At 42.6% G+C, this 27,967-nt stretch overlaps 1 protein-coding gene across 3 annotated transcripts in view; it reads right to left on the bottom strand.

Moving 5' to 3' along the window:
- marchf8 (membrane-associated ring finger (C3HC4) 8) overlaps nt 1–27,967 on the bottom strand; it is a 78,740-nt gene that overhangs the window by 12,519 nt on the left and 38,254 nt on the right. For all 3 annotated transcript variants that reach the window (XM_076742455.1, XM_076742457.1, XM_076742456.1), the window contains exons 3-4: nt 10,010–10,060; nt 39–118 (exon numbers count right to left, since the gene is read on the bottom strand). In XM_076742455.1, coding sequence (XP_076598570.1) covers nt 39–118; nt 10,010–10,060 — 131 coding nt within the window. The remainder of the gene's footprint in view (nt 1–38; nt 119–10,009; nt 10,061–27,967) is intronic.

Genomic DNA, 27,967 nt, shown 5'->3' with positions numbered 1-27,967 from the left:
ACCACTGGCAGTAAGAGAGGAAGGAGGCTGACAAGTACCTGCAGATGTCCTGGCTGGAGGGGGACACCGACGTCCTTGAGAAGCTGCATGGAGCGTTGACTGAAGTCGGACTCCCCGCCTGTGGAACAAAACACATGCACAAAAGTATAAGTGCATAAATAACTTCTGTCTTATTCAACAAACAGGATCAAATCATATTCCCTGTGTTGCCAGGACAGCATCCTGAGTGGTGAATTATCAGGGCCTGAATTTGATCTTCGGAGAAAGAGTGACGGCGCGTCACGCACTGGTGCATGATGAAAAGGAAAAACACAATACTGGCAGTTAATCTATCTGATTAAAGCAGAGCCAGGCAAAATCTGTTGTCACAGATCAGGCAAAACACCAGGCGGCCACGGAGCAGAGCGCGGAGGACAGACTGAGCGACAGAGGGAGCGTCGAGAAGAACGAGGCGCCGAGAGGAGCACAGCTGGAAGACGGAAGGCTGTGGACTTGTTCAGCCTCCACAGAGAATTCTAGACAGATGCAGGTGGAGATACACGGCTGTGACAATGAAAACACCTTCAGCATTATCTGCTGCAGCTTTCACCCAATATTTATCTTACACAAACAACATGGGGAGGATTACTTAAATGGTTTGAAAAGAAACTTCTGGTTTACTTCAATTTGGGCTTTATTTACAGACAACTATCCACATATTTGCATTGGTTATGATGATATTTTACGAGCCAAACTGACTGCTGAGATCTGGAATATGACAACATCCCTGCAACAAAGTCGGACTGCCAGAAACACGAGCGGTTATACGATCATGCATGCAGTAAATAAGCCAACAGTTCAGATTATTCACTTTATTTGGAAGAAAATCACCAAAATCACCAGACAGGCTATAAACAAGTGAACAATTTAGCCAAATTATGTAAACTACTGTGTTAGAAAATACTGAAGGGCAGTAAATGTCTGCGAGAAGTCTGCTTTCACACAATGCCGGCAGAATGAGAAGAGGTGTGCACGCGTTAATCCAAGATGGTTCACGCCTTGTAGTCACGTCAGCCTAAATGCATTGCTTTTGCAGTGTTATGCATTTGGAGCGGTTGGTTAACAAGTAAAACAAGATACAAACCGCGCAAGCCATTTTAAATGAGCTGAATAGATTCTATTAGTGTTAATATTGGATTTTATTTAGATGTAACTGCAAAGCCAATGACGGAGCCATTTTGCTGCTGCTTTGTTATCACCTCTGCAATTGTTTTTACCAAGGGGAAGATATTGTTGCTGTCAGAAGGTCCCAATATCTCCACCTTGGAATTATAAGTCGGAGTTTGACCTGAATGTTTTCTCCCCTCTGGGCTGCTTGTAATTACAGTTTGAGCGATATGATATGAACACGGCATAATCCCTCATAGCACAGGCTAACTGTGCACACACAACATGAAAAGTCAGATAGGTCAAAGCTGAACCAGGAGGTCAGTCTGGAAAATGGTGATGGATGTTTACAACAGACAGTTTGGGTAATAACTGTACCATTTGCTTAAATATGTTCAGCTTTACTGAGGGATTGTTTAAAACCTGTATGAGTGTCTGGCCCATTTTTCTTGTATCAGAAAGAAGATGAGATGAGAAAAAAGATGGCCAAAACTACAAAAGTAAGATCCAAAGTGCAATAAACTGTATTTTTTCCATTTAAGAAATGGCTCAGCATCTTCAGAAATTTGCTTTCTCGCTGAGACTTACATGAGAAGACTGATATTTGTCCCAGTTCTGGTTTGAAATGATATGATTCATAAACGGCACAAAAACAAATGCCTCATCATGAGTAGCCCCAGACACATTATCAGCTCCAGAGCTGCTGTCATCAAAGCTCTTCAATGTCCAAGAAAAGTCCTCATCCTGTCTCAAAGAAAATAACATCCTGGAGGAAATTCAGCTTTACAACAGACCACAGCACTGAAACTACTCTGACTAAAATAATCAGCAACCTCAGACTAAATTCTGACGTAAATAAGGTCTCAGTTCTTGTCATCTCAGATCTAAGTGCAACGTTTGATACAATTGACTGTGATATCTTAATCAATCGTCTTGAACAGCTGGTTGGTCTTTCTTTCTCTAAACTGGTTTAAAACAAACATCAAAGGGAGAAAGTCTTGCATCAGTCTTTGAGTTCATGCGTCTCAGAAACATGACATCTCTTTTGGGGTTGCAGCCAGCTGCCTCAGTCCATTACTGCTCTCACTTGGTGACAGCAATGTGTGTTTTCATAGCTACGCAGATGACACACAACTGCACATCTCTACCAATTTCTAGAAGTTAAAGGAGGACAAAATCCTGCCAGTTGACCCTAAAACAAAAAGAGAACTGTTCTGCTGTTTAATAATCTGGGGAAATTAGATCTGAGGTTACAAGTTTTGATGTTATCCTGGATTCAGATCTGAGATTCAAGTCCCACAAAAACTTCATTTTTCCATCTTAGTAACAGCTAAAGTATGATCATTTATAAATCAAAAAGATGCTGAAACACTGATTCATGCCTTTATTTCAAGCCGATTCAATTACTGTAACGCACTATTTACCAGCCTCCTGAAAAACACTGAGAGACTTCAGCTCATTCAAAGCTCTGCAGCTCGATTATTAAGCAGAACCGAGAGGAGAAAGCACATTAGTCTAGTTTTAGCTGCTCTGCACCGGCTTCCTGTAACATTCAGGATTGATTTTAATGTTCCTCCTCCTTTTAAACAAAGCCCTTAATGGACTCGGACCAAGCTACATTGCTAACTCACTTGTTCACTATTTGCCTTCAAGAACTGCTGCTGGTTTATTGGAGGTTTCCAGAGACAGATGAGAGAAAAGCGGGGATGTGGCCTCTGTCCATTTCATCCCAAAGCTTTGGAAGACAAACTACCTGTAGATATCAGGCAAGCAGCTCGCTGAATATCTTTTAAATTAAGCTAAAAACGCATTCATTGCCGATGAAAATGTTGTATTTATTCTATTTTCATCTGAATGTTTCATCTTAGTTTTACTATCATAATCAACTTGGTTTTATTCCCCATCTTATTTTACATTCATTTTCTATTCCTGTTTTTATGTTCAGTCCAGGTCCTTTTTATGTGAAGCACTTGGTGCATGTGATTTCTCTGTTGTAAAGCACTTTGAACTGCATCTCTGAAAGGTGTTACACAAATCAAGATTATTATTACAAAGTTTTACTAAGATCCAACATTCAGTGGATGAAAAATGTACCGCTCTTAGATACTTCAGGTCTCCAGCAACCATACAAACTCTAGATTATACCACATTATTGCAAAAAGGCTCTTTCTGACATCTTGACAGCAGAACATTGATTAAAACAAAAAGTTTGAGGAATACCAGGGAGTTAAGTATTTAACTGAATAAAATGAATGAATTAGAAAAGGTTTAATGTAGTCTTGGGACACGAAAGTGTATTTAAGGGCTAATCTGTACTATTTCTTGGCTAAATACACAGCAACGTCCTTCTTGATAGTTTTTTATCTTTGGACAGAACCAGCCTGGCTGTTATATTTAGCGTACAGGCATGACTGGGCGGGGAAGGACGGTAAAGAACAGGATCAGATGGTGTTTGGGTTGCTAACGTACAGACACGGGGGGCCTGGTCATTTCAATAAGAAACTAATTACCTATTGATTTCATTTCTAACTAAGGGGGATTTATAGCTCACCGCCTGACAGCAATCAATAGAAAAATTCAATGTCCAGCTCTGCTCTTTGGTCTTTTTTTCTGCCTGTACACGAACAGCACAGTCTCTCTTTAACCATCTTTTTCACTTGCATACAAAGACACACAAACATGCTGTCCTTCTCCATTCTGTTGTCGCTCTTTAACAGCTCATCCAAGGTTTCATTTTCAACAAATCCTTTAATTTCTCTTCAATATTTCAATTCATTTTCTTGCTTTAATAGTTCACACATTCAAGGCTACTGTTAGGGGCTCCTCCAGGTGTCTGGATTAGAAATGTAGAGAGAACAGACAGATCTGAGAAGTGAGTGAGAGGCACAGATATCAGACCAAAGCAATAAACTTTACTATTTTGCAACTAGCACTGCTTTTAACTACAGGTGGAAACTGCTGCTTCAGCTTTACAACAGTGACTAAACCCAAGAAAGTGATGACATGCTCAGCTAAAGCACCGTGTGATTAGATACTGACATAAAGAGGTAGATCCTGACTGCACTAATGACACCGGATGGTACTGTATTCATTTTATTGCAGTGGTGTAAACATGCCGCTCCTGTGCCGCCTTGCTCTGTTAATGATTTATGTTGACATCTTGAGTGACTTGGCCAATAGATAACCAACTCTGTCTCTGAGCCGGGTCAAACAACACAGTGACGATAGCACAGTGGAGATAGTAATGGTTAACTTCCCATCGGCTTGTGTGACCCTTCAGACTTCTATTAAGCTTCTGCTCTCTCATAACTGCCCTCTTAGGACGAGGACCTCTGATGAGCAAACAAGTGCCTGCGGTGATATTTCAACAACCGCTGAAAAATTGTGTCGGGCGGCCTTGACTTTTTTTTGACTGTAAACTGTGAAATGAAGCAAATTTACTCGTAAATGTATCCATTCAGTTCTATTCTATGGCTCTGAAGTGCCAGTTATACATAATAGCCTCACATCATGTTCTCACTGTATGAACACCTGTTTATTGTGCTTAGTGAGACGGTTTCCCAACTCATTATCATAACTACTTATTTAACCTCTCTCCTTGAGTACTCACACACTTCATCCATGCATAAATTATCCTCTTTTCTACTACTTACACCTTCCTACTGTCTCCATATGTACCTGGAGAAACCTACGGCTCATATTTTCCAGCCACCGGGGCCTTTCAAAGAATAACCTTTATGGCAGGAATAATGAATCACTGCCTCCCAGCAAGAAGCCTCTTACAAGCTGGACACGTCGCTGATCAAGCCGTGTGAACAGACCAGATACTGACAAGATGCCAATGGAAGTAGAATAGAAATGCAACAGAAATGCAAAACAGAAGATAAGCATCAAAATTCATTCTTCAATCTCAGGGTGTCCACTTACCCTCATCAACAACACTGACACTGTTTTTACATATTTTTCTCTGTAATATATGAAAGTAAACTGAATATCTTTGGTTGGTCAGACCAAAACATCAGTTTAAAGCTAACATCTACTGCTCTGACACCCATATCTCACTATTTCTTTGACTATCAATTGAAGGATAACCTGCAGATCAAGCTATCATAAAAATAATCATTGGCTGGAAATAGCTGACAACCTGGTGTGACCCACCTTCATGCAGCTTCACATTATTTTTTCCTCTCCTCCATTGGTGTCATTTTACAGCTTTGTGGACAAATAAGCAATATTGGTTTTATTACAAAAGCACTTTGTAATAAATCCATTTAAGTCTGGATTCTCCAAAGACCGGAGCCAGCTTCAGCAGAAACCCATAATGTTGCCAACACTTCAACACAGAAAACAAAACAAACTCTAATGTGTTCCAAGAAAAGAACAATTAACTTCACTTCATTCAAAATGGTGGCTTGGCCCTGTGTCGGTGTCAACATCAGTGGTCTGCCAAGCCGTACAGACCGGCAGAACCGGTCCTGCAGAGATCTGGAGGAGCAACTCGAGTTGTGCACTGCAGCAATGGAGCCTGAAATGCTGCAAAACTGCAGCAGCTTGAATTTTAGAGCACCACCAGATGTTTGGCTGACTATCAACGGCAGCCCACAGAGCGGTGGGTCGCTGCTTTGTGTCTTTATGAGGACCGTAATAGTTTAATTCCTTCCCAAACAGAGTAGGAGGCATCACACAGCTCCCTGGCACTGTGCTAAAGAGAGAAATGGCTACAGCTAAGCCTCCTGACCTTGCAGAGTGGAAAATCAACTCCTGCCAAATCACCCGGCAATCCTGAGCCCACTAAAGCGCTTCAAAGCTGCTTTTATATATTCTGCATTGACCATTCTTTTATTTAACAAAAACGCTCATCATTTGCCATCTACATCACCTTTCTTTCACAATTCTCCCGACTTTCAAACTGCTCGATGAAAGACACCTCCTGAATAAATGAATGAACGACCAGACAAACACCGAGCAAACAGATAATGAGTTTCTGGCTTCGGATACACGTATGCATTAATATCTAACACCACGCACCTTATTGGCTCCATCAGTGAGCTTGTCACTGTGCAGGATTATCATCTTTATAAATCAATTCACCCTCTGGGTAAACGTTGCAGCTTGTTTTCCTGTTATCATATAAACCGCTCTCTCCCGGTGTATTTGTCTCATGACAGGTATTACAGTGGGAGTGTCTCAAGTAACTGGATACCGACAGAGTTTGTGTTTTTCCGAGACATCCTCAGAGAAGAGATCTGCTGTTCGATTAAAGAAAACACCAACAGTTCAGCGTCTGTCAGTCTGAGAAAAGTCTGAAGATAGACTCCAAAAAGGACCACGAGGACTCTGTCTGGTTATCAGTGTAAAACTTGAGCAGGTGCTTTGACAGAATGAACAAATTCTTTGGATGTTTGGGCTTTCACACACAAATTACCCAGACTGTACTGCCAGGGCAAGCTGGAGATGTTATGAAATGTTCCACTCAGGCCGGTGCTGTGGTTATTTATGTAGAGAGATATCTTTTAAGTAGGTCAACAATTGGATGCGAGCACATTCAGTTTTGATTTGATCTGACACAAGCCGACGTGATTCAGCTTGAATTTGCACTGTGTGAAGCAGTGCAGGGTTTGTTTTGGTGTCCTTATTTTGAGTCTGGCTGGAGCTCACGTGGAAATGAATGAAAGCAAATCACGTGTCAGTCAAGGTTCGCCATTAAGCTCATATCGGGAGCTCGTACAGAGACGGCAAATGTAATGTATAAATTAACAGAGGTTCTTACCGGCTGTACGTTTTTAACTGCGACCCGTGAAGTGCCCTTCTCTTTCATTTTCTGGAGCTTTGCAACATAAATGAACTTGACCTACATTTTATATTAATTCAGCAAAAAGGAACATTTGAGTCACTGCTGCAAATGTGAAAATCTTCCATCTCATCCTGCCAATACTGCAGAGAGCAGCGAAACTGCATACATGCATAAAATAATCTTCTGTGTTCTCAAAGATCATATTCTGATTCAAGCTGCTTCCAGAGTAAGTGGTTTCAGGGAGATGGTGTGTTACCGAAAATACATTACACATCTGTAACAGTCGTTGACAATACCTGTCAGGACTTCTCCTCGGGCATCCCAAACTGGCAACCTTCTCTTTAACCGTTGAGACTCCTTGTACTCCCAGAGAACAATTAGCACAGATTTAAAACCTGCCAGTCAGTGATATTTCCCTTTAGGAAGGAGCAAGAAACACCAGCTGGCAGACAGACTGCTGATTATTAATTAAAGCTGTCAAACTTAAGAGCCTGGTTCATACTTTATGTCCATCACTCCATTACGTACACATTTATCGGAAGAATGGTGGCCTAGGTAGGACACTCAATGACAATGCATGGTGTCCAGAAACTGCAAACTTTTTAATCCACCCCTCCATTCACGGTTGAGATCCGAGCAGTTGGATTTCTTAGCCATCGTCAGCGTGTTTGTGTGTAGAAAGCAAGTGCTAGAGAAAATGTGGATACTTACTTCTATGACTCCACACCTGACTACACTAGGGAATCATCATCACCATTTATATATTCAGTCTTCCTGTTCAAAGTAGAACTTCTGAAATTGTTTAAGCTATTTTAAGCCCTGTCAGACTATCAAAACGAACTATTCTGCCACAGCAGCTCCAGACTGACACTGCTCTCACTGCACAGACGCTAAACAAAAACCCTGCTGGAAGCTATCAAAGACACAGTTTGACATTTTGGTAAATGCAGTTATTCACTTTCTTGATGAGGGTTTGAGGACAAGTCTGATACCACTCTCATGTCTGTGTGGTTGTTAGCTTAGCTTAGCATAAACACTGGAAGCAGTGGGAAACAGCTAGCCTGGCTCTGTCCAAAGGTAACAAAATCCACCTACAAGCACCTCTAAAGTTCAATAATTGCTAAATCTTATCTTCTTTGTTGAATCTGTACAAACAGCAAATTGTAGTTTTACAGGATGTTATATGCAGAAACAGTTGCCAGGCAACCAGTGGAGATCCCAGGAAGTAATTGTTCCTGACAAAGGATCAGTCTGGCAAATAAACACTCAAGCATAATTCTCATTTTTCACTTTAGTTTTTGCACATATTAAACAAACGAGGTACAGGGTGTTAATTGTGCTTTCGAGGTGTTGGGAGATTGTGTTCCCCCTCGTTCTGTTTTTCGATGCTCAGCTAAGTTAGCCGGCTGCTTACTGTAGCCTTATATTTAGCTTTTGAACAAGAAAGCAAATAAATGTTTCCCAAAATGTTGCACTATTCTTCTAAAAGGGGTGGTGAATGCTATTTTTGTTCATGCAGTGCTCTTCAAATATCAAGCATATCCTACTTCAATGTCTTAGTTTCATAATTCCATTTTTATCAGCTGTCAAACGTCTTTTATCTAGAGGTGGTGATACAGAGATACAAATTCACTGCACAACCACATAGGCATAAATTCATAATTATTATCTCGCTTTTTCTAAGTGTACTTGCTACATTACATAATAATGATAACATAACAACATGTTACATAATGTGAATGTTATAAACATTTGATGTGGCAAGTTGAGTTCACCTTCGACAGACTTTGCACCTGCACACAACACAATGGCTGATTGTAAAGTACATTTAGGATCTGTTCACTTTTTATATGTATCTTGTTTATGAAATTTTCCTTCTTTACAACACTCCGTGCGCGTCAATTAAGTGGACTGAAGGTCAAAAATAGAGTCCACAGAACCAAGACCAAGTGAGGTCAAAAGACGAAGGCTGGAAGACTGAAATCCTGGCAGATCAAAGCACAATGGATCCGCTCACTTTTGGTTGCACAATCAAATCAGTGGTATAAATAAAGGGGTTATACTGGGAATGTGTTTGGCTGCGCCGCTCATGCAGCTTGCCTAAATATACTCTGTTATAAAATCTGTGGTGTTGGATCTCTGAAAGTTAACTGGTAAGCAAAATGTTACCGTATTGCACAGAAAAATGTGAGTATTGTATCATGATTCTGTATATCAAATAGACTTACTAAATCTCAAATCGAATACTGACTTTAATGTGATATATTAAATGATCAGGTGCATCAAACTTAAAACATCCCCAGCAGCTACTGGAGGGTACTAATGTGCACAGTCTTCATATGAAAGGCAACAAATTAAAATAGATTTAAGAATCTCTTAAATTGTGAATTCAGTTGAATAAATCATAAATCATCAATTCCATTAATGATCAGTGAGTCGGTTTATGTAAAGCGGTCAGTGTTTGTTTTACTGGTGGAAAACAGCATTTATGTTGAACCATAACTGTGACCATGAAAATGATTGTTGGGATATTTGCCACTCGGGTGCAATAACTTTGACCTTGCTCACGTTTTAAGAGCGACTGGCTCGTGGATCAAACATTATTGCCGGAGCGGTCCCATGGTGATGAAGTGACCCTGACATCTATTAGCACAAGTAAAGGGTTTATCCTATAAGAGGCTCAGGAGAACAAGGATTGAAACCCAGGAGTCAGATTCGATTCGCAGGCCGCGGCGTTGCCCGAGGGAGCGATGGAGAGGAGAGGGAGGAAGAAAAAACTAGAGGAAGACACACAAAGTAGAGGTTTGTAGGGTTTGTCTGACAGAGAGCTACAATGAGCTGAGGAGCTGAGGTGTAAAGACACGTCTGTTCTCTGGGGGTTGATCACAGAGGCAGCTCTGATTGGGGCGATGTGAGAGGCAGGTTATCTATCAGCTGCTGTCACTCCACTGCATGTATTCCTGTCCTGTCAATCCATGGCTCACCTCACCACCGCCCTCCTGTCTTTTACGTTCTCTCTCTTTTCTCTCTGTGTCTTCAAATTCTTCCACTTGTGTGTGCTTTGCTTACCTTTGATATATTGCTGGACCTGCTTGCAGAATGACCCAGGGGCTTTTCATTCTGCAAAAGAGGAAAAGAAAGACAGCTCCAGTGAGTGAAAAACACATTCAGAAACAGGAGAGAAATGCTCTCCGATCTGCACGGGCAGTCTGCTCAGTGAGAACTGGCGTATGCCTCATAATGACCACGTGCATCACGTTTAATTTGTAATGTACTGAGCCGTGCAATGACTAGCTGTTTGACATAATTTACATTTGACCGGTTGAAACAGAACATGTACAGGAAAGCCTTGCAAATGTTAACAAGACTAAGAGTCTACGTGTGTAGAACTCCACAGCTAAATGCTAAAGCTAGCATGAGAACGTGCTCACAATAACAACTCTACGATGCAGGTGTTTTGCAGCTCCAGTGTTAACCAGCTGAGCAGCTTAGATTAGCCCATGCTTACATTTGCACTCAACACAAAGTACAGGTGATACTGGAAGATCAGATTTGTAGGTATTTGGTCACGAGCCAAAGTATTGGACAGAATGCATAATGGCACTATGAAATCCAAAGTTATTACACATCATATTGAGGAAAAGATGAATGTCTGAAAATTTCATGGCAATCCATTTAATAGTTGTCAACACATTTCAGTAAAATCCCAGAAATATCAACCTCATGGTGGTGCTTAATGTGAAGTCAGGGGATCAATTAAGTCAGAAAAAATCATTGTCTGGGAACAACTAATGTAGAAAAGTTTGTGCTAATCCATCAAGTAGATATTGAGACATTAATAGATAAGAGGAAAATTTGACATGCTGGCTGCAGTAGAGCAAACGTCAGGGGATCACCAAAGTCAGTGGGATTCATCCTTGGGGTACCATGAAAGTCTGTAGCAAAGTTCATGGCAATCCATTCAATAGCTGTATTTGAAATCAGTGGACCGACCGACACGCCTACATTGCCATCCCTTAAAATGGCACTGCCAGCAGATGTGAGTAATAATGCAAAGGTCTTTAATGGTCTAGATGTGTGTTGTAAATGAAGGAATCTTGTCATAGGCTGCAGCAGGAATGCGGAGGACTGATTCATGGTTTGTCTCCCAACGAGCAAACACAACAATAAAACACAGCGAAGCTACATTTCCCAACAGCTCAGGGGCCTGGGAGCATCTTAAGTTAGTAAATCAAATTCTTCTGGCATGAGACAAAAGCACGATGAGCAGATTACATAATACATCCGTCCAAACTCCAAACCAAATGGTGTCACAATATTTGTATCATTACCCAGGGAGCGAAACAGGCCAACACTGTCAGCACTCAGCACAGTTAAGTTTTGTTTTGAGGCTGTAATGATCCTCGATTCCCACTCGGTGTTCTGGGCTTGCATCAGGGACTCAGATAAACAGCCACTGGGGTGTTGTGCTGCATTTAGCGTTGGCATTAAAGCCTTGCATGGTTCCTTAATGAGTAATCAATCATCGTTACATAATGCTGAGTTCACGCCGGGTCTGACAGGGCTGTGGCGCTTTGGACACAAACAGATCTTTGCAAAGGGAAGTCAGCTCTATGGGGAGAGTGTATACACTGAACACATAGAAGCAAGGCCTCATTTTACTGTTGGGAGGCAAACTTTTCCTCCAACCTCCAGTCAAATACACAGTAGACCACACATGGCAGCTTCATTATATGACCAGAATTCCAGAAATTGATCACGAGTACAAGCTGACCCAATATTTCAAGCTGTTTTTTTTTTTTTTTTAATTTAAATAAAAATCAACTTGTTTCTAGTAGATTTTCTGAAATTTGAGCTGATGCAAGGTCAGAGGATTATCCATGCAGAAGGGGGCATGGACATCAGAACCAAATTCTGTGGCAATACATGCAGTAAAAGTCAGCCTTGATCCTCTGGGGACCATGTAGGTCTGTGCAAAACTGTCATGGTAATCCATCCAATAGTCCAACCAACCAACCAACCAACCAACCAACAGACTGACACTGCCACCCCTGCAGTATTCAGGCCACATTGAGGAAAAAAAAAATCTCAGATTTCCACAGTAAATTTTTACTAATTGCAGAAAAAAAGTCATAATATAACGTGAAAAAAGGTCTAGTTTTTAAAACTCTGGTACAGTGAACAGATGAGAGCAGTCTGTCTTTTAGTGTGTTAAATGAATGATGCTTGTAACTTGAAGTTAAAGGTTTCACCATCTCAGAGAAAATGAAACCAGTTAAATGGTGTATGAGTCAATAACCAGATGTGTTTTGAGGCAGCAGGCTGAGTACAGCGGGGACCTATATTTCTCCAGACAGACAAGAGCTCAGTCAGGGCATCAGAATGTGATTAAAGTGAGCTTTATGTAAATGATGTGAAAGGCAGCGAGAATCTATCTGTCCTCCAGTTTGCTGTACATCATGTAGTGCAGACCAGCACAGCGGCACGACCATGTGACAGACACATAAGCACAGTTTAGGGAAGTGGACGTGTGCTGCTCTCACTTAGACTGATTGAAGATGCTAGTCGTGAGGTTTATTGTCCACACAGATGTTACCTTTCTCATCGCCAATTAGCAAGGGGGACGCAGAGGAGCTGCAGTCAAAACAAGCCAAAATTACTATCCACAACAGCAGCAGCTGCCAGGAAATGCTAAAACGTACACGTGATTCAATCACCGTACAAGCATGACAAATGACATTTTCTATATATTTCTTGAAATATTAGAACTTTAACATCTAATGACTTAATTCTAAGTTACTTAGTATGACTTAATTCTCAAAACCTTTTTTCTTCAAACAGTGGCAATAATACTAGAGCCCAGCGGCTAGAATGAGCCACATTTCCACCGCAGGAAATGGTCGAGTGCTTGCAGCGTTTTATTTGAACCACCATTTGTATTTTTAAAAAGCTGCAGCTGCTCACCAGTTTGGTTTTTGTTCAATGTGCGACATTTCCATGGAGTTAGAGAAGAAAGTCTCAGTGGTCTAGCTTCTGGGACTAAAAATTAGCTTGGGTGGAAACGCGGCTGTGGATAAAAATAAAACAAGTTAATTTCTATTGGAAAGTACTTGAAATATTCTTCTGCACTGGCAGGATTTTTCAGAGCAGGGTTTTTGGGAATCAATAATAGATAGAAATGATCCGATAACAAGGAGAATTTGCAGTAAATCTGGAACTTTTGGGGCCCCTGAAGGTCAGGGGCCCAATAATCTAGCCTTGCAGAGAAGGACTCAAACACATAAAGACTCAAACACACACACACACGTGCACACGCACATGTATGCTGACAGGCAGCATTTGTCTGTGTGGAAATCTCGACCCTGAAAACTTCCCCCGTGTTGTTCAGAAGCGGCAGCAGCTTAAGTGTTACTTCTGCCATCCTTGTCCAAACAGGAAGTACATTAACCTTGTCACCAGAAACCCATGAACCACGAGTCTATACACACACACACACATACATCATACCACTAAGAGACGACACGACGTGCTTCCAATTCTTAATCACTATACCGCTTCACTTGTGTCCTCACCGTGACTAGTTGCCATGGCAATAGAGGACAGTATGTGCCAAGTTTCTCCATCACTCTGTTTCCCTCCATCTTCATCCTGATTTTTCTCCCGTCTCACTAAGCGCCCGAGGACATTCAAACACAAGACACACACACACACACATACACTGGATTGTGGCCACACACACACCTCCCAGCCCCGCTGTTAAGATGACGGCTTGATATGGTTTTTGAGATCCAACTATGTGATTCAGTGTTTTGATTGGCGGCGTTTGGATGGCGTACACGTACCTGCACTCACATTCAAACATATAAATTCTTGACCTTTAAGCTTCTGTCGCACCCTCATCTGGTCTTACTGGGAGCAAAAGGCTGGAGGGTCAGCACAGCGAGCGCAATTAAACACCCGTCAGACATCTCTTATGTCTCGCCTGTAATTCTCTAACAGTCGACCGGTCACAGTGCATTCGCAAAAGTTTCCATCATCTGATGAGGCACAGAGCTGACATTTCAGAAGAAGAAAATAGATGTCTGAATAAACATCTACATGCAATTTCCTGTCATTTTGACAAAGTAAAATGTCAGCTGTGAGCTGGTGGACTTTATCTCCCATCTCAGACTGTATTTATCTTGTGTTTTATCTCCCCACCTCCTGTAAGACGCACTTCCTGGCTGATGCAGTGCCACAACTTGAATGCTCACACGCAAAAGTTAAGAAATTCTGCAGATGTAACCATTAAGAGAAGTGAAGATTTCAGCCTCATCTTGTACAAGTGGATCAAGATGAGGCAGTTCACGTCGTTCATCCATGTCATCACCTCTTCAACGTCTTCCATACTATGTCACAAAATGGTAAGCACAGCTCTCAATGGATGCAATTTGTGCAGCAAATCAAGTGTCAGATTGGTGAAGAAGATAAAAAAAAAAAATCTGTTTGTAATGGAGATGACAGTCTGGGATAACAAGGCACAGCCAAAGGAATGGAGCAAATTGATGATCCTTGCCCTTAATCCTTCCGTCTTGGCCAAAAATTTAGTAACGAGCAGATTTAGCCAGACTGAGGGTTTCTGAGAAATGAAAAGGCCACAAATGGACTGATGACTTTTACACACAGCAGTGATTAGAGCAGAGAGGCTGCAGACAGATGACAAAAGATGAGACAGGAAATAGATCAACACCATTTCCATGCGTCCTCTCTTTCTTCCTAACCCCATTTCTCTAAAAATCCTCTTTGCCAAGCTGTGTTACCTACAGTACAAGGTCTGGGAGTCACCTTCACTGCCACCATGGCTGCAGACTATAAAGGGCCTTATTCTCTGGGCTCATGCATAATTCCGATAAAGAAGGTTTCAGGTTTCACAGTCCACTGTGTCTGTCTTTCTCCTGTTCACAGCCCTGGGCTTTGATAACACAACTTTCAGACTGGACTCTGAAGACTGGAGCTTGTAAGAAACGAAGCTTAGGAGAGTACGGCAGAGGAGGTCATATTCAGAGGGATCGCTGCGTCTTTCAAGGCTCTGTTCTCGGCCCACAGGGAGGAGGGCTCAGCTCGCTTTTAAGCAAGAATCTCAAAAGATAAAACCTTTGCGAATTTAACCCTGCCTCTTTGAAATGTGTCCATTCTCCACAAAGTTTCTATCCTCAACACAACTCTTTCAACAGTTGAATCCACCATCTGTGGTGTCTTTCAAGAAGATGTTACAGATTGGACTATTGACTATACGGGGGCATGTACAGGCTGGGGCTGAAACTCTTCAATCAATTTTAATCAAGGAAGAAAATCTATTGGCAAAAAAATTGAGAGTCGATGAATCATTTCAGTTACCAAGAAAAAAGATCAAATATTTGCTGGTCCCAAAGTATTAAATATGAGGATCTGCTGCGTTTCTCTGTTCAGTATCATTGTAAATTGAATTTATTTTGGTTTTGGACTCTTGCTTGGACAAATTCAGACTTCTGAAAATGCCTCTCAGAAACTGTAATAAGCAATACATTAAAATACACTGAACAATTAATTTTTTTTAAATTGTAGACAGATAACAAAAAGAACCATCAATCAAATCAAATCAGTCTAAAAGCATTTCAACCAGCGTCATACCACAGGCAGAGCATGAAGACCAAAGCCTGAGACCTGCAGTCAGCTAGTCTGCTTACGCTCCATCCGTGCTCACCTGTACCGAGCACAGTTTCGATCGAAACCCAGACATGAAATGGGACAGGTCAGGGTCGCAAATGAGAGCTGGCTGCCAAGCAAGCAACCCGTCACCTTGAACATTTAGATTCATGAGAGAGTGAGGCTGTTTTGAAACGAACAGCCCGGGTGTGGACAGGTTTGTGATGTGGATAAATATAGATCTTACGAAAGCCAAAACTTCATATCAGTCTGTTATATATTATGCATTCATATGTATGTTTGTCATTATGCATGCATGCGTGCATTCAAGGTACTTCTGTGCCTAATTTTGAAATGTTTTCGTTGTATCTGTTTTCCTAAACTGCCCTCTTACTTCACTTCCAGGAGAATCTCCAGACTTGCCTGGACTCGCTGCACATGCTGCATCTGACACTGATAGCAACCCTGCTAGAAATGGCAACATCACAAACATTCGTTCTTTCACCTGTGAATAAGATGAATGAAGTGCAGCCAAAACAAGTCTTTTAGCTGCAGTGAATTATATGATGATTATTATTATCAAGGGAATAATAATAATCAAATAATTACCTATTAACCACACACTTAAGGCTTCCAACAGTGGAAAAATCAAACATTGGATCTCCTAATTGCCAGCATCACATGTAGAAGCAGCAAGCCTTTACACTCTGATTGCTTGTGAATGCATCACAGACTTAAACGTAAAAAAAACTACAGTATCCTTCAAGCTTGGAAAAGAGAGAGCATCAACCTCCTTCAAGCAACTACAGACACATAATTAACTAACACCTAATTAACTAACCCCCTCAGCTTGCTCTGCCTCACAGCCACTCACAGACTGCTACTCTGCAGTCTACCATGATGACAAGCAAGCTTTTTTTGCAGAGGTTAATGGAATCACACAGAGTGAGAAAACAGTGCTTTTGGGCTGATAATTGGTGGGATATGTGAAAGCATCTTCATTCAGGATACCAGGAGGCAGAAGAGAGCCAGGCCAAGGACAGGTTGAAACAGTAAAAATTGATTCTGGACGATAAAGGGCATTTTAACAGATGCCTTGGAAAATGGCCTCCATCCAACACAAACTATGTTCAACAATAGTACCTCTGGACAGTAAATGCAAAACAAATCTCTGCTGAGCTCTAAAACATATTTAGGGAGATGGGTTAGCCCGTTTCAGAGGTTTTTTTCCTGAGCAGCTCCTCGCTGTGCGTCCCAAACACCATGAGGGTCGTTTCGTGGTGCGGCTACTTTGTTGAAAAAGGGCCAAAGAATTCACTTTATGATCTCTGGCTACAAAAAAAAAACGACACTGTAACAAGACCAGGAGGAAGCGACCAAGAGATTGTAGGAAAAAGAGAGGGACATAGAGTACGACACAGAGAAGCCAAATGAATGATAGCTATCAGACAGTGGTAATGAGGAGACTGTCGAAGGAATTAAATCAGTGAAATTAATGGACAGAGGTTTGTGTGTGTGTGTGTGTGTGTGTGTGTGTGTGTGTGTGTGTGGGTGGGTGGTTAATTAGAAATGACTTTTCACATCTCTCTTTTCCTGTCTTGTTCGTTCTTCGTAAATGCATTAAATTTCTACAGTAAGTGACCTCAGCAAGCTGCTGAACTCTTCATTCATCGGAAGCTCTAACGTCTTTAACATCACAGCTCAAAGTCCAGCGGCTCGCAGCTACACCTCCGCCCTGGCTGTTGTGTTCATCCTCTCCTGCTGTATGTTAAACATTCATCACCTACTGTTCCACACACACAGGGTGCTTCTATTACTATGAAAAGTTATACGAATATAAACATGCAACTGTGACTGTTCATGGTGTACATCCACAGTCACGAGTCTTGTGTGTGTTGCATTTTTGCATGAAAAGCTCAAAACCACGAGCGTGTTGTTAAAGGCCCTGCACACCCACGGTGCAGCCACACATGTGATTTCTTATTTTGGATGATCACAGCTCTTATTAGGGGTGTGTGTGAGTGCGCAGACTGTTTCCTCACTCTCCTTCCTGGGTGGGAGCAATTACACCTTTATCGCTCTTATTTAATCATGCAGGACAAGCGAAAACACCTCTACAGGCACAGACGGCTGCTAAGTCATTTATATGGTGAGAGAACTGCATCGCATACTCTAATATATCATTTCCTCCTAATGTTTCACTTGATCATGCAAAGTTGTGTTTTCATGACATATCATTTGTCAGAAATCAATACGCCTAACTAACTTTTTGGAAAATCCTCTCCCCTAGTGGGGATGTGCGCTTTCTGAAACTGTGAAGCAGACGAATGCAGAGTCAACCTCATGTCAGCTTTCACTTGGAATGAAACCATTAAATGGCTTTACAATGCATGCCAGACTTTCAGACCGCTTGCAGCGCTTTATGTGGTCTGGTGTCAATAAAACACAAACCTATGCATGGATGCACTGCTGCATCTCTAATTCATCACGTGTCAACGTCACTCTTAAATGAGCACCGTGATAAAAATGGTTATGAAAATTACTTTTCCTGGAACAGCAGCACGCTGAAGCAGACAACCATAACCACTTTGTTTTCAGAAACACGATAAAGATAAACAGACATTCGACATTCGATTGGCAGGTGACCGAGAAAAGCTTGTGGATATGCAGGTATGGCTATAGAGACGAGAGGTTTAGCCTATGGCAGACTGCTCAGGACAGCGTTTACATCTGAATAGCTTTCCCTGAAATAAATGGCATAAGCATACCATGATCTGCTTAGGGCTGATCATTCTGCCAAACGCAGATCTAAAAATGAGGCCACCCTGTTTTTTTATGCACAAGTTGCTGCAGACAAGTCGACTCAAATTTTCCTTCCCAGACAAATAACTGAGATTCCTCTGCATAGTCTCAGCTCCTCAGAGAAACTCTTCTCAAATCATATAAATTAAATGACAACAATCTCAAGTAAGCCATTACAAACAGACTCGTAGCCTGAAAATACAAGTAGCGTGCACAAAATGAGGACAGACCGATATCTGAGAAACAGGGAGATATTTGAGTAAACAAGGACTAGCTCCTCCCTCCTCAGAGGTCACCGGTACACATCCTTGCAGGAAAAGCAATATCAAACGCCCCCGACAAAGAGTCCCGTCCCAGGGAAGGAAGCTGGCCCTCATTTGGTTTCCTATCCCTGTCAATGTCCAGCGGCCACTTAGGGAGGAAATGCAGGCTGACTCCGAGAGGGCAGCTGGGCAGGAGAGCATCACCAGATGAGAAACTATGCACAGAAACAACACTCAGTGGAGAGCTTGGCTGACCACAGACGTCTACCCAGATCAAGGATAACCGTGAGAGGAGGAAAAGGGAGATGGAGACTATGCTATACAGAGAAGCCATGCAGTTCAGAGAGAAGAGCAGAAAAGTAAAAACCCAACAAACCAGCGATTTGAGATTCTAGTTTCCAACAAAGCGACTGAAGATTTGGCTAACGTGGCAGTATGTCTTATTTGAGGGTATATTCTTTTTATGCAAGTGGCTTTAGTTCAGCAAAACTACAGCCCCACGGTGCCAGCCTGAAGCATCTGTGTGCATCATGAAACCACATCAAAGTGAGGCAGCATGTAAAGTGAGACTGTAGGAGAGGCAGGAAACACCCCCAAGACTCAGTTTGTGGGAAAATCTACAGCTTTTGTGTGCATTTGTGTGTGAATAAGAATGTTTGTCTGTGCCCTCATCGGCAGGATGTGAGCTTGTGGTCTCCCCTCCTCCTCCTCCTCCTCCTCCTCCTCTTGTTCTGTCTGTCCCTCATCTTTCTTCATCGCAGGCATAATCACATCAGTATGTCCAAACAGGATATGGTAGAGGAGAGACTGTGGCCATCATGTTTAGTGCAGGAACATGTGAACAGTGACGTATTCAGGCTGTGAGTCTAATAAGGCTGCACAGCAGGCTGCAATACCACAGTCTAATCCAACAACAATGACAACTGCAGAAAGAAGCAGATCTGACAAAGACTGTGCCAGAGGTTGGTCCTGGGGGACGGAAGATGAACGGAAAGTGAAACGTAGCAGAGAGTCATGGGGGGTGACTGATCCAGAGACATGCTGAGATGTTTTTTTTTTTTACTGTAACGACGCCACATTTCCTCATTAGCTGCTCTTTGGGTCAGACTCTTCCACATGACATAAGTCATTATTTATGACTTGTGTGAAAAAGTCAAGCTACAGATAATTAGTTCAGCGCAGTGCCTCCTAATTAGCTGCGTTATTAGTGTGTGAACCCTCAGTCCCCTTGTGATATAATCCTTCAATCACAGACTCATGGACACAAAGAAATGGCCACAGAAACCAAGGGGTCACCTCAGCAAAGAAAGAGCAGGACAGAAAGGTTGACCCATATTAAAGACTGGTATAAAACACCAATTCAGTGATGCTTCAGTTAAGAAGGGACTTGCAGATTCTATCGCCGACCCAAAAAACAAGAGACTGCTAACAGCTTCAAGTCCACCAAAAAGCTTCTTGATTGCTAGCAACACTTAGCAGCTGCTTAGAGAAGCATCAGCTCTGGCAACCCCTGGGAATATGAACACCCAATCTGAAGCACAGGAAAATGTGAAACAAGTTTCTCTTCTTTTAATGAAATAAAAAACACATCCACAGCTAACTACTAACTACACGAGCGTGCAGTTCTTGGCACTGTCGAATGTTGAAACCACGCTCAGGGGTTATGAAAGCCTTTCCCAGGAAAACAAGAAGCAGAAAATGATGCAGGAAACAGAAACAGAGGAGCTCTGTGGGCCGGCTGCAAAACGCCCAACTTATGAGCGACCGCTATGGTGCTGCAGGTAAACCACGCCATGTGCTGCATGATACCCTCTGCTTTGCTGTCCTCTCCTCATTTCTCCCTCCATCCCTTCCTCCTCCTCCTCCTCCTCCCCTCTCCAACAGGTTTTAAGCTCTGCCATGACATGTGACTGCATTAATCCCCCCCCCCAGCTTTCAGATTTGACACAAAGCCCTGTGATTTGGTGCATCAGTCGATGATGTGATATGCTAAGCTGTAGACCGAGAGGGGAAAATATATTTATATCAGATCACTGAGGCCTTGTGTGTTTGTCTGGAGTTTCTGCAACTATTAACCAATCCACACCCCGAGACAAGACAGCAGCCCACTGCAGGAGGTACTGCTGCTCTTTGCACTTACACACCATCCATAAGTAGAGTTGGGTGGCAGAGCACATGAGCAAAGAGAAAAGACTCATGATGACAGTAGAGGAGTCAGTGAGTTCATGTGTGCTGAATCTGACCAGACATGATATTTTACAATGTCCTGTACTTAAACAATCTATAATCAAACACCAGGGCAGCACGCAAACATGAAGAGATGACCGCGCAAAACAACGATTATAAAGAAGGAAACACGCAACTGCATGCAATGCAGAAAAGTCAATATAGCATTGCTCATGGGACGTTCAAGTTCACGAGTCATATACAGTATTTCAATGCGCCCCCACTCATCCTGAACAAAGGGCAGAGGCACGGGAGAAAGTGGGTCAACCTTTCACACTGAAGAGGTGGCAGATGCTCCTCTGAACCACACAAACAAACCCATACAGTACCGTCATGCATGCACGCCCAGGAGCATGCACCGAACGGAAAGCTACATACGAGGATCAAAGTGCAGGGTGAGGTAGCGATAAATACACGCAGACACAGAACACAAGCAAAACAAACATAACGCGCCCACGCACATAAGCACATTGATAACCACAGACATTACTCTGCACATCCTGTCAAGCAGCAGTGACGGTGTCAGACGGGCCATTTCCGACTGTCTCTGTTAATTTTGCTCTCCATTTATCCACTCCTCTGTCTCAGACTCATTCGCACACACACACACACAGACAAAACCACACATTCCCTGTAACACTTTCATCTCTTGGTACTGCAGCAGAAGTGCTCTGCCATCACCACAGAGACAGAAGGCCTCAACATAACCACCACTGAACAGAAATTACGATGAGCTCCACTTCCTTTTATTACCATCCACCACCCTTTCTTGGTGCATGCCTTATACACAACCGACTATGCACGTAGGTGTGAAGTAACGCTACTTTTTTGTTTTTTAAAGCGGATACAGAGCAAACACCCCTGAGTGGAGGCTGCAGTGGTGAAAACAATGACAACAACGGCATCAGCACATCAAGACAAACAACACAGACACAACAGCAACGCCGTCAAGAACAAGAGTCTGTACCTGAATCTTCATTTTCCAACAGGAATTCATGTCTGGATCCTGAAGCCACCTCACCTCTCTTCCACACACACACAGTCACACACACACATACACCCACACACACCCTCACGCAGACAATGGTTCCTCGGGGAGGTTACATGCCCCCTCTGTAAATCCTCGAGGTGAGCCGAGACGGAGACGAAGAGAGAGAGAGAGACAGGGAGGGAGAGAGAGAGAGAGAGAGAGAGAGAGAGAGAGAGAGAGAGAGAGAGAGAGAGAGAGAGAGAGCCAAGCCTCAACAAATATGGAAGTGGAGCTGCAGCAACAATGTCAGCCGTCGCCGTGGCGACTGCAGCTACGGCAGCACAGCGCGGAAACAAAGACAGACAGAGGAAAAGATGGGGAGAGAGATGGCAGAGGGAGGGAGAACAAGCGGCTGCCCTACATTTTCTTCACACACACACACACACATTCACACACTCACACAGAGGCAGAGCTGCTGCTGCTACTTGTCCGGGCTTGCTCTTTCTCTCAGCTACACACACACGCACACACACACAAATACGCACACAGAGTCAATCCGGCACTGTAATCTCATTGGCTGGGCAACCACTTCCTCCAGCTGATCTTTATGAGAGTTGGGGGAGGGGCAAACAGTTGTTGAATCATTCATGAGAGGGAGGTGGTGTCCTTTAAATAGACTCCCTCTGCTCCGCACACTGAGCTTAACCTTAAAGTACCTCCCCCTAACTCTGCTTAAGCCTGTCCAGCAACTACTACGCACTACCAAACACACACACACACACACAGACAAGACAAAGAGTCAGCCACCAGACCTCTTACGAGCCACAATCACCGTCCACCAATCCGAGAGGCCGTTACTGCTGACTCCACCAATCCCCAGCAGGCACAGAGGGATGTGAGGTGGAGCAGGGATGACAGAGGGTAATTTATTTCATACATGCTCACGGCTGTATTCAAGGGCAAAGCTACAGCGTGGCACAATCACTCAACACTGGGCAACACTGCAGACTGAGGTCCACTAATAAAACACACCAATTAAGCCTTTTAATGCAGCTATCATTCACTCAGTATAATGATGCTTGTTTGTCTTGTTACAGCAAGATGCTACCAGCTTTTGATGGATAGGGATAATGACTATGGAGGGCAGAGATAAACAATCATCAAACATGGCGTTTTAATCGCAGCCATCTAAACACACTAAAAGAGGCTGAACACACTGAAACATGTAAACACCAGCAGGTCACAGTACGCACAGATATGTGAGGAGGCCTCAGCTCTGGGCTACTGTGGAGTGTAAATTCATACTGTGTGTCATTTCTTTCACTAAATGTTCTTTTACCAACTGTCAAAGAAGAGCGTACAACCTCAAGGCTTTAATGAGGACTTTGATATGAACTTTGTACTTGTTGATGAGACTCTCTGCTCTGTAGTGACAAAGGATGCTCATTCATTTGATGTCACTTTTTCAGGCCATTCTGCTCTGATTCATGCTATTCAGCCAATGTTCTGTGTTCATTATTTCCTTAACATTTGTGTTTTGGACATTTTTTACTTATTATGGCCCCGGGTGAAAAGCTGTGTCCTGTATCGTTTTGCTTTTGATGACGACGATGATGAATATTCATGTGTGAACCTGTTTTCATATAATGCTCTGTGTGTTGTCATCTGAAAACGTGCGTCTGTAATCTCGTCAGGTGTGTAACTGATGACCCCTCAACCTTGTGAGAGACAGCTGTTCTGTGTGTATCTGAAGGTCTTTGTGAGGAATGCCCATATTTTGATCTTTTCTCATTTGTGTTTCCTCACATCTGGCACCTTTCTGTTTCACGGACGTTTTAGGAAACTTTTACCAAATGTTACAGTGGGAGAGAGACAGTTTGAGAGCCAAAGACACAGATGAAGCAGCGAGACTTAGTGTTCTCCACTGCACACTAAGGACAGATCAGGTCCTTTCTATTGGATAATGAGCTGAGCAGCTCTTTACTTTCATTGGTAACACTGACTTAAACAGCTTTGGCCTCTAAATACAGTCTTACAGCAGGTCCACTTGCCTGGCTCGTGGACTTTGGCCAGCTAACACAACAGAGACTTTGAAACACAACACCAACAGTGAGAAGTACATTATGTCCGGAGAGTACATTTCCAGTACAGTTCAGATTTGAGGTACTTGCACGGGATTCCTCACAGTTACTGCAACAGATTAAGATTTGACATGTTACAAACTCACCGTATGATCAGCATAGAAAATAGAAAAGATAAATATGACATGAAGATATGATAGATTATTATACAAGTTGTGTGTGTGTGTGTGTGTGTGTGTGTGTGTGTGTGTGTTTTGCATATATCTCGATAGAATTGAAGTAAAGGACCTGAATATTTCTCCAACTGCTGACTTTTCTCTCTGGACCCCTAAAAATCTCGTTCTCTGCTGAGTTTCCATTATTGTGAAAATATTATAGCTCCACCAGCTGCTTCTCTGTAGTCCACCCCCTGTCTCGCTCCTCTCCCGATTAGAGATTGAAGTGTTTATTTCAAACTAAACCACAATTATTGATGGTTGTTTGAACAGTGAACGATGAACGAAGAAGGTTTTGGTAAGTTTTATTTTGCCTCTGTCAAGTTTGAACGAAGTGTGTTTGATGAATATAAAATTACTGTTTTTGTGAATGGAGTCTGGTGGCTTTGGAGAGAGTGATAAAGTGGCTGTTTGTGGTTAGACAAAACGGGTTTTAGTCTTCAAGAAAAGGTCTATCTCTGAAGGGATCCTTTCCATAATGTCTTCAGACACTTAGAATGATAGTCTCAGCCTGTCAGTGGGAAAACATGGACGCACTTCAACGGTATACAAACGCCTGGAGGGATTACACTGCATCCCATTCTGTAGCTGCTGGCTGCAGCACTCTCACTCAATACTGAACCAATTTCAAAAACTGTTGACAAACTGTTGTCCCCATTTGCCACTTGAACAGAGAAACATGGCGGAAAAAAGGTCCAAAATGTCCATAAACATATAATATTTGACCAGAATTTCTCTGTCCGGGACATTGAAATCTTCCAGGAGAAGTGGAATAGAAAATCTGCTGCAGATACAGATTCACCAATGCGCTCTTTTCCTCAAATTTAAGATGCCCTGTGTATCTGACACATTATGAAGTGCTTATTTGGTTATGTATGGATGTTATTATGTTGTTATGTGTGGTTACATGAGGGTGATTGCACAAACAACTGAGGTCAATCGTGACTTAACGTAACTGAACACTGAATTTTATACCAACATTGACGATGAAACTGTATTAAGGTGGATCGACCTGCTCTGACCAACACCTGATCCGCTCAGCAAGGTCGTCAATACCGATCCATCGGAGTTGATCTGTGCATCCCAACTTTATACAAACTTTTTGTACAAAACAAAAAACTCTGTGTTCTCTCGTGTACTCCAGTACTGCATAAAAACTCCTCATGGGTAAAACGAGAGCGGGTACAAACCCCAGCACTATGTGGCTTGTAAGTGAACAGTGTGAAATTGGACCCAGGCAGCAGTTAAATGATGAGGCAACAGCAGGCAACAAGAGAGCGAATGAGCTGCTGATTTCACCGAATGAGGAGGTTTCTATGACTAGCTCCTGAATCCATTCAGGATTACATGGTTTCTAGAGGTGGAGATGATGCATTTAATTTACAGCACATCAACACAATGTCTCCAATCCTGCTGCTTCAGCAGCACTAATCTTTGCATGCTCTGAGACATATGGATACGATTCAGCCATCATGCCTCTTGGGAAGAAAGCAGGATGAAGAAGAAAAGAAGAAATTGTTCAGACAAGGTGAGAACAGGCTATAACTGCAGATGATGCGGCTTTGCGGTCGCTCAGCCCCCTAAGAGCCCCTCCACATTACAAAGTATAACATGCTGGTGATGTTTGAGCACAGGTTGAGGACCCCACTTCAGGTTTCTAATGTAAAGCTAAGGAAAAAAGCAGGTTACAGAGAACAGGGGCTGATCTCATTGTAGCTCCAGTCAGAAAATATCAATCACAGCTAATGTGAGACGTACAATAGCCTGATGGAGGCAAAGTCAGAGGCCCGAGAAAAGAGGAGATGAAATATTGGGGAGTTGGGTGGACGGGTAAAGACAAGGCAAAATGTGAGAGGACAGAGAGAGACAGAGAGTGGAAAGAGAACTCTGCAGTCTGTTTTCTGAGGGAGAAACATGTCAGATATCCCACTGGGCGTGAAATTGAGCTGTAATAGCCTTTTCAGTTCATATTCAAATACAGTCATGCATACTGATAACTACAACACTACAGCCTGTCTGCCTGCTGCACGTTTCAATCAAATCTACCTCAAATTAAGAGAACGAGAGCAGGGAAGAGAGACGGAAATGAAGAAGGGGAGAGAGACGGTCCGTGAGAAAAATCAAAGGCAAACTCTTCAGAAATAATTTCAACTTTTTTCCCTTGTTTAATATTCTGTAAAATGTTGAATAACTACGCAGGGATCCTTTGCTACTTATCTGCTGTAACCGTATGCAATGCTTTGATCTGGGGCTTTGCTTTTCATTTACATATCTCTGTGTAATGCAGCAGAGGATGGTTTCCTGAGCCTCAAGTATTCATGGGACATAATCTTCAGACCAAAATACACAAGCACAAACATTAAGTGGGCCGTCACTGCGGCAGCACGACCGCGGCACAATGCCATCAATTCACCGTCCTGAAAATAACAAGGGGCTGACTGTGGCAGCTTTATTGATTTGTGGCTCTCCCCCACTCACCACTGTCCTCTTGCCCCCATCTCACCATCTCTTCAATTTTGACACCCAATGGAGCGCATCTATCTCGACTTGTGAAAGCCAATGGAGACTTGTGGAAAGGGGCTCTTGCTGTGAGCCCGCGTGACCGTCAGCATGGCGGTCGGGTGCAGCGGGGGAACAAACTTTAAAGTGACCTCTTTCTGGGAGCCACATTTTCAAAGGCTATTTCTGGCCAGGCTGCGAGGCTGGTGACAGGACTGTGGAGCGATGCAGGAGGGAATCATTACGACGCTGAGCAGCACATGTACAATCCTCCATGGAAATTTTTAAATAAATGATTCATTCGGCAAAACTAAAGAACAGTACAATGAAGCTGATAGCACGCAGCAAACTTCAAAGATGAATCATTTTATCTGCATTTGGACACAAAAGCAAAGTTTCAAGTCCAGAAAGATAGCGATGTGCTAAAATGGTCAGTTTGAGTGTTTTAAAATGTACAAAGAAAATAAACTTCAGGCACCCATGAAAAATTGTTTTTATTCATGAAGGTTCAAAGCAGGAAAAATACCTGAATCTGAACTTCTGACATATTCACACAGGGGGCACAAATTTATTAGATAATTATACTTCTTGTATACACATCTCTGTGTAGGGGAGTTTCTGTGTTAGACGGCAATTTTGTGGTGTCAAAATCGAGTTTTATTTTTTTTCGGTTTATATTGTGCTCATGTCATGCATATTCCTAGTAAAGCTGCACAGTATTTAATCGATTTACCTCAATGGATCACTCTATACTTCAGCACGAGTACTGGATATACTGCACGTAATAGGAAGGTGGAACAGGGAACATGCACATTGCACAGATGACAGTAGGTAGGAGGTCAGCAGGGACTAACAGCAGGTTTTCACCCTGATGAACCTTAAGAGGTTAATCTGGTATAACATGTATGAACTCTTCTGTATAAATAAATACATTTCCTCATTCAGCGTTAAAGTTAGCTTTAGTCACAGCCTTCTGGACCTGTAACAGGTATTTTCAAGGACTGGGGATTCAAATCTGTATGTGAGCTGCCACTTTTACGTCAGACATGTTTAATTTGATTCGACTGGAGTCGAGACCAATTTGTCCACTCTGATGAAAATATGAACGCAGTGTTCCTGTCTGAGAGCGTTATCTGTCAGTCGTGATGCAGAGTCTTTTCACAATCTCCTGGTGTTCGGCTGCAGACTTCAGTTCAGAGCAGAATAAGCTCTGTATCACTAATGAGTGACTCACTGTTATGGCATAGAGCAGAACACACTGTACTTTGAAGTAACATGGTGAGAGACGAGGTGCGGTGTCTTATCAG

This window comes from Chaetodon auriga, chromosome 11, assembly GCF_051107435.1.
Source record: "Chaetodon auriga isolate fChaAug3 chromosome 11, fChaAug3.hap1, whole genome shotgun sequence".
Classification (NCBI taxonomy): Eukaryota; Metazoa; Chordata; class Actinopteri; order Chaetodontiformes; family Chaetodontidae; genus Chaetodon; species Chaetodon auriga.
The sequence above is the reverse complement of the archived record's forward strand: the minus strand, read 5'-3'. Positions and strand labels throughout refer to the sequence as shown.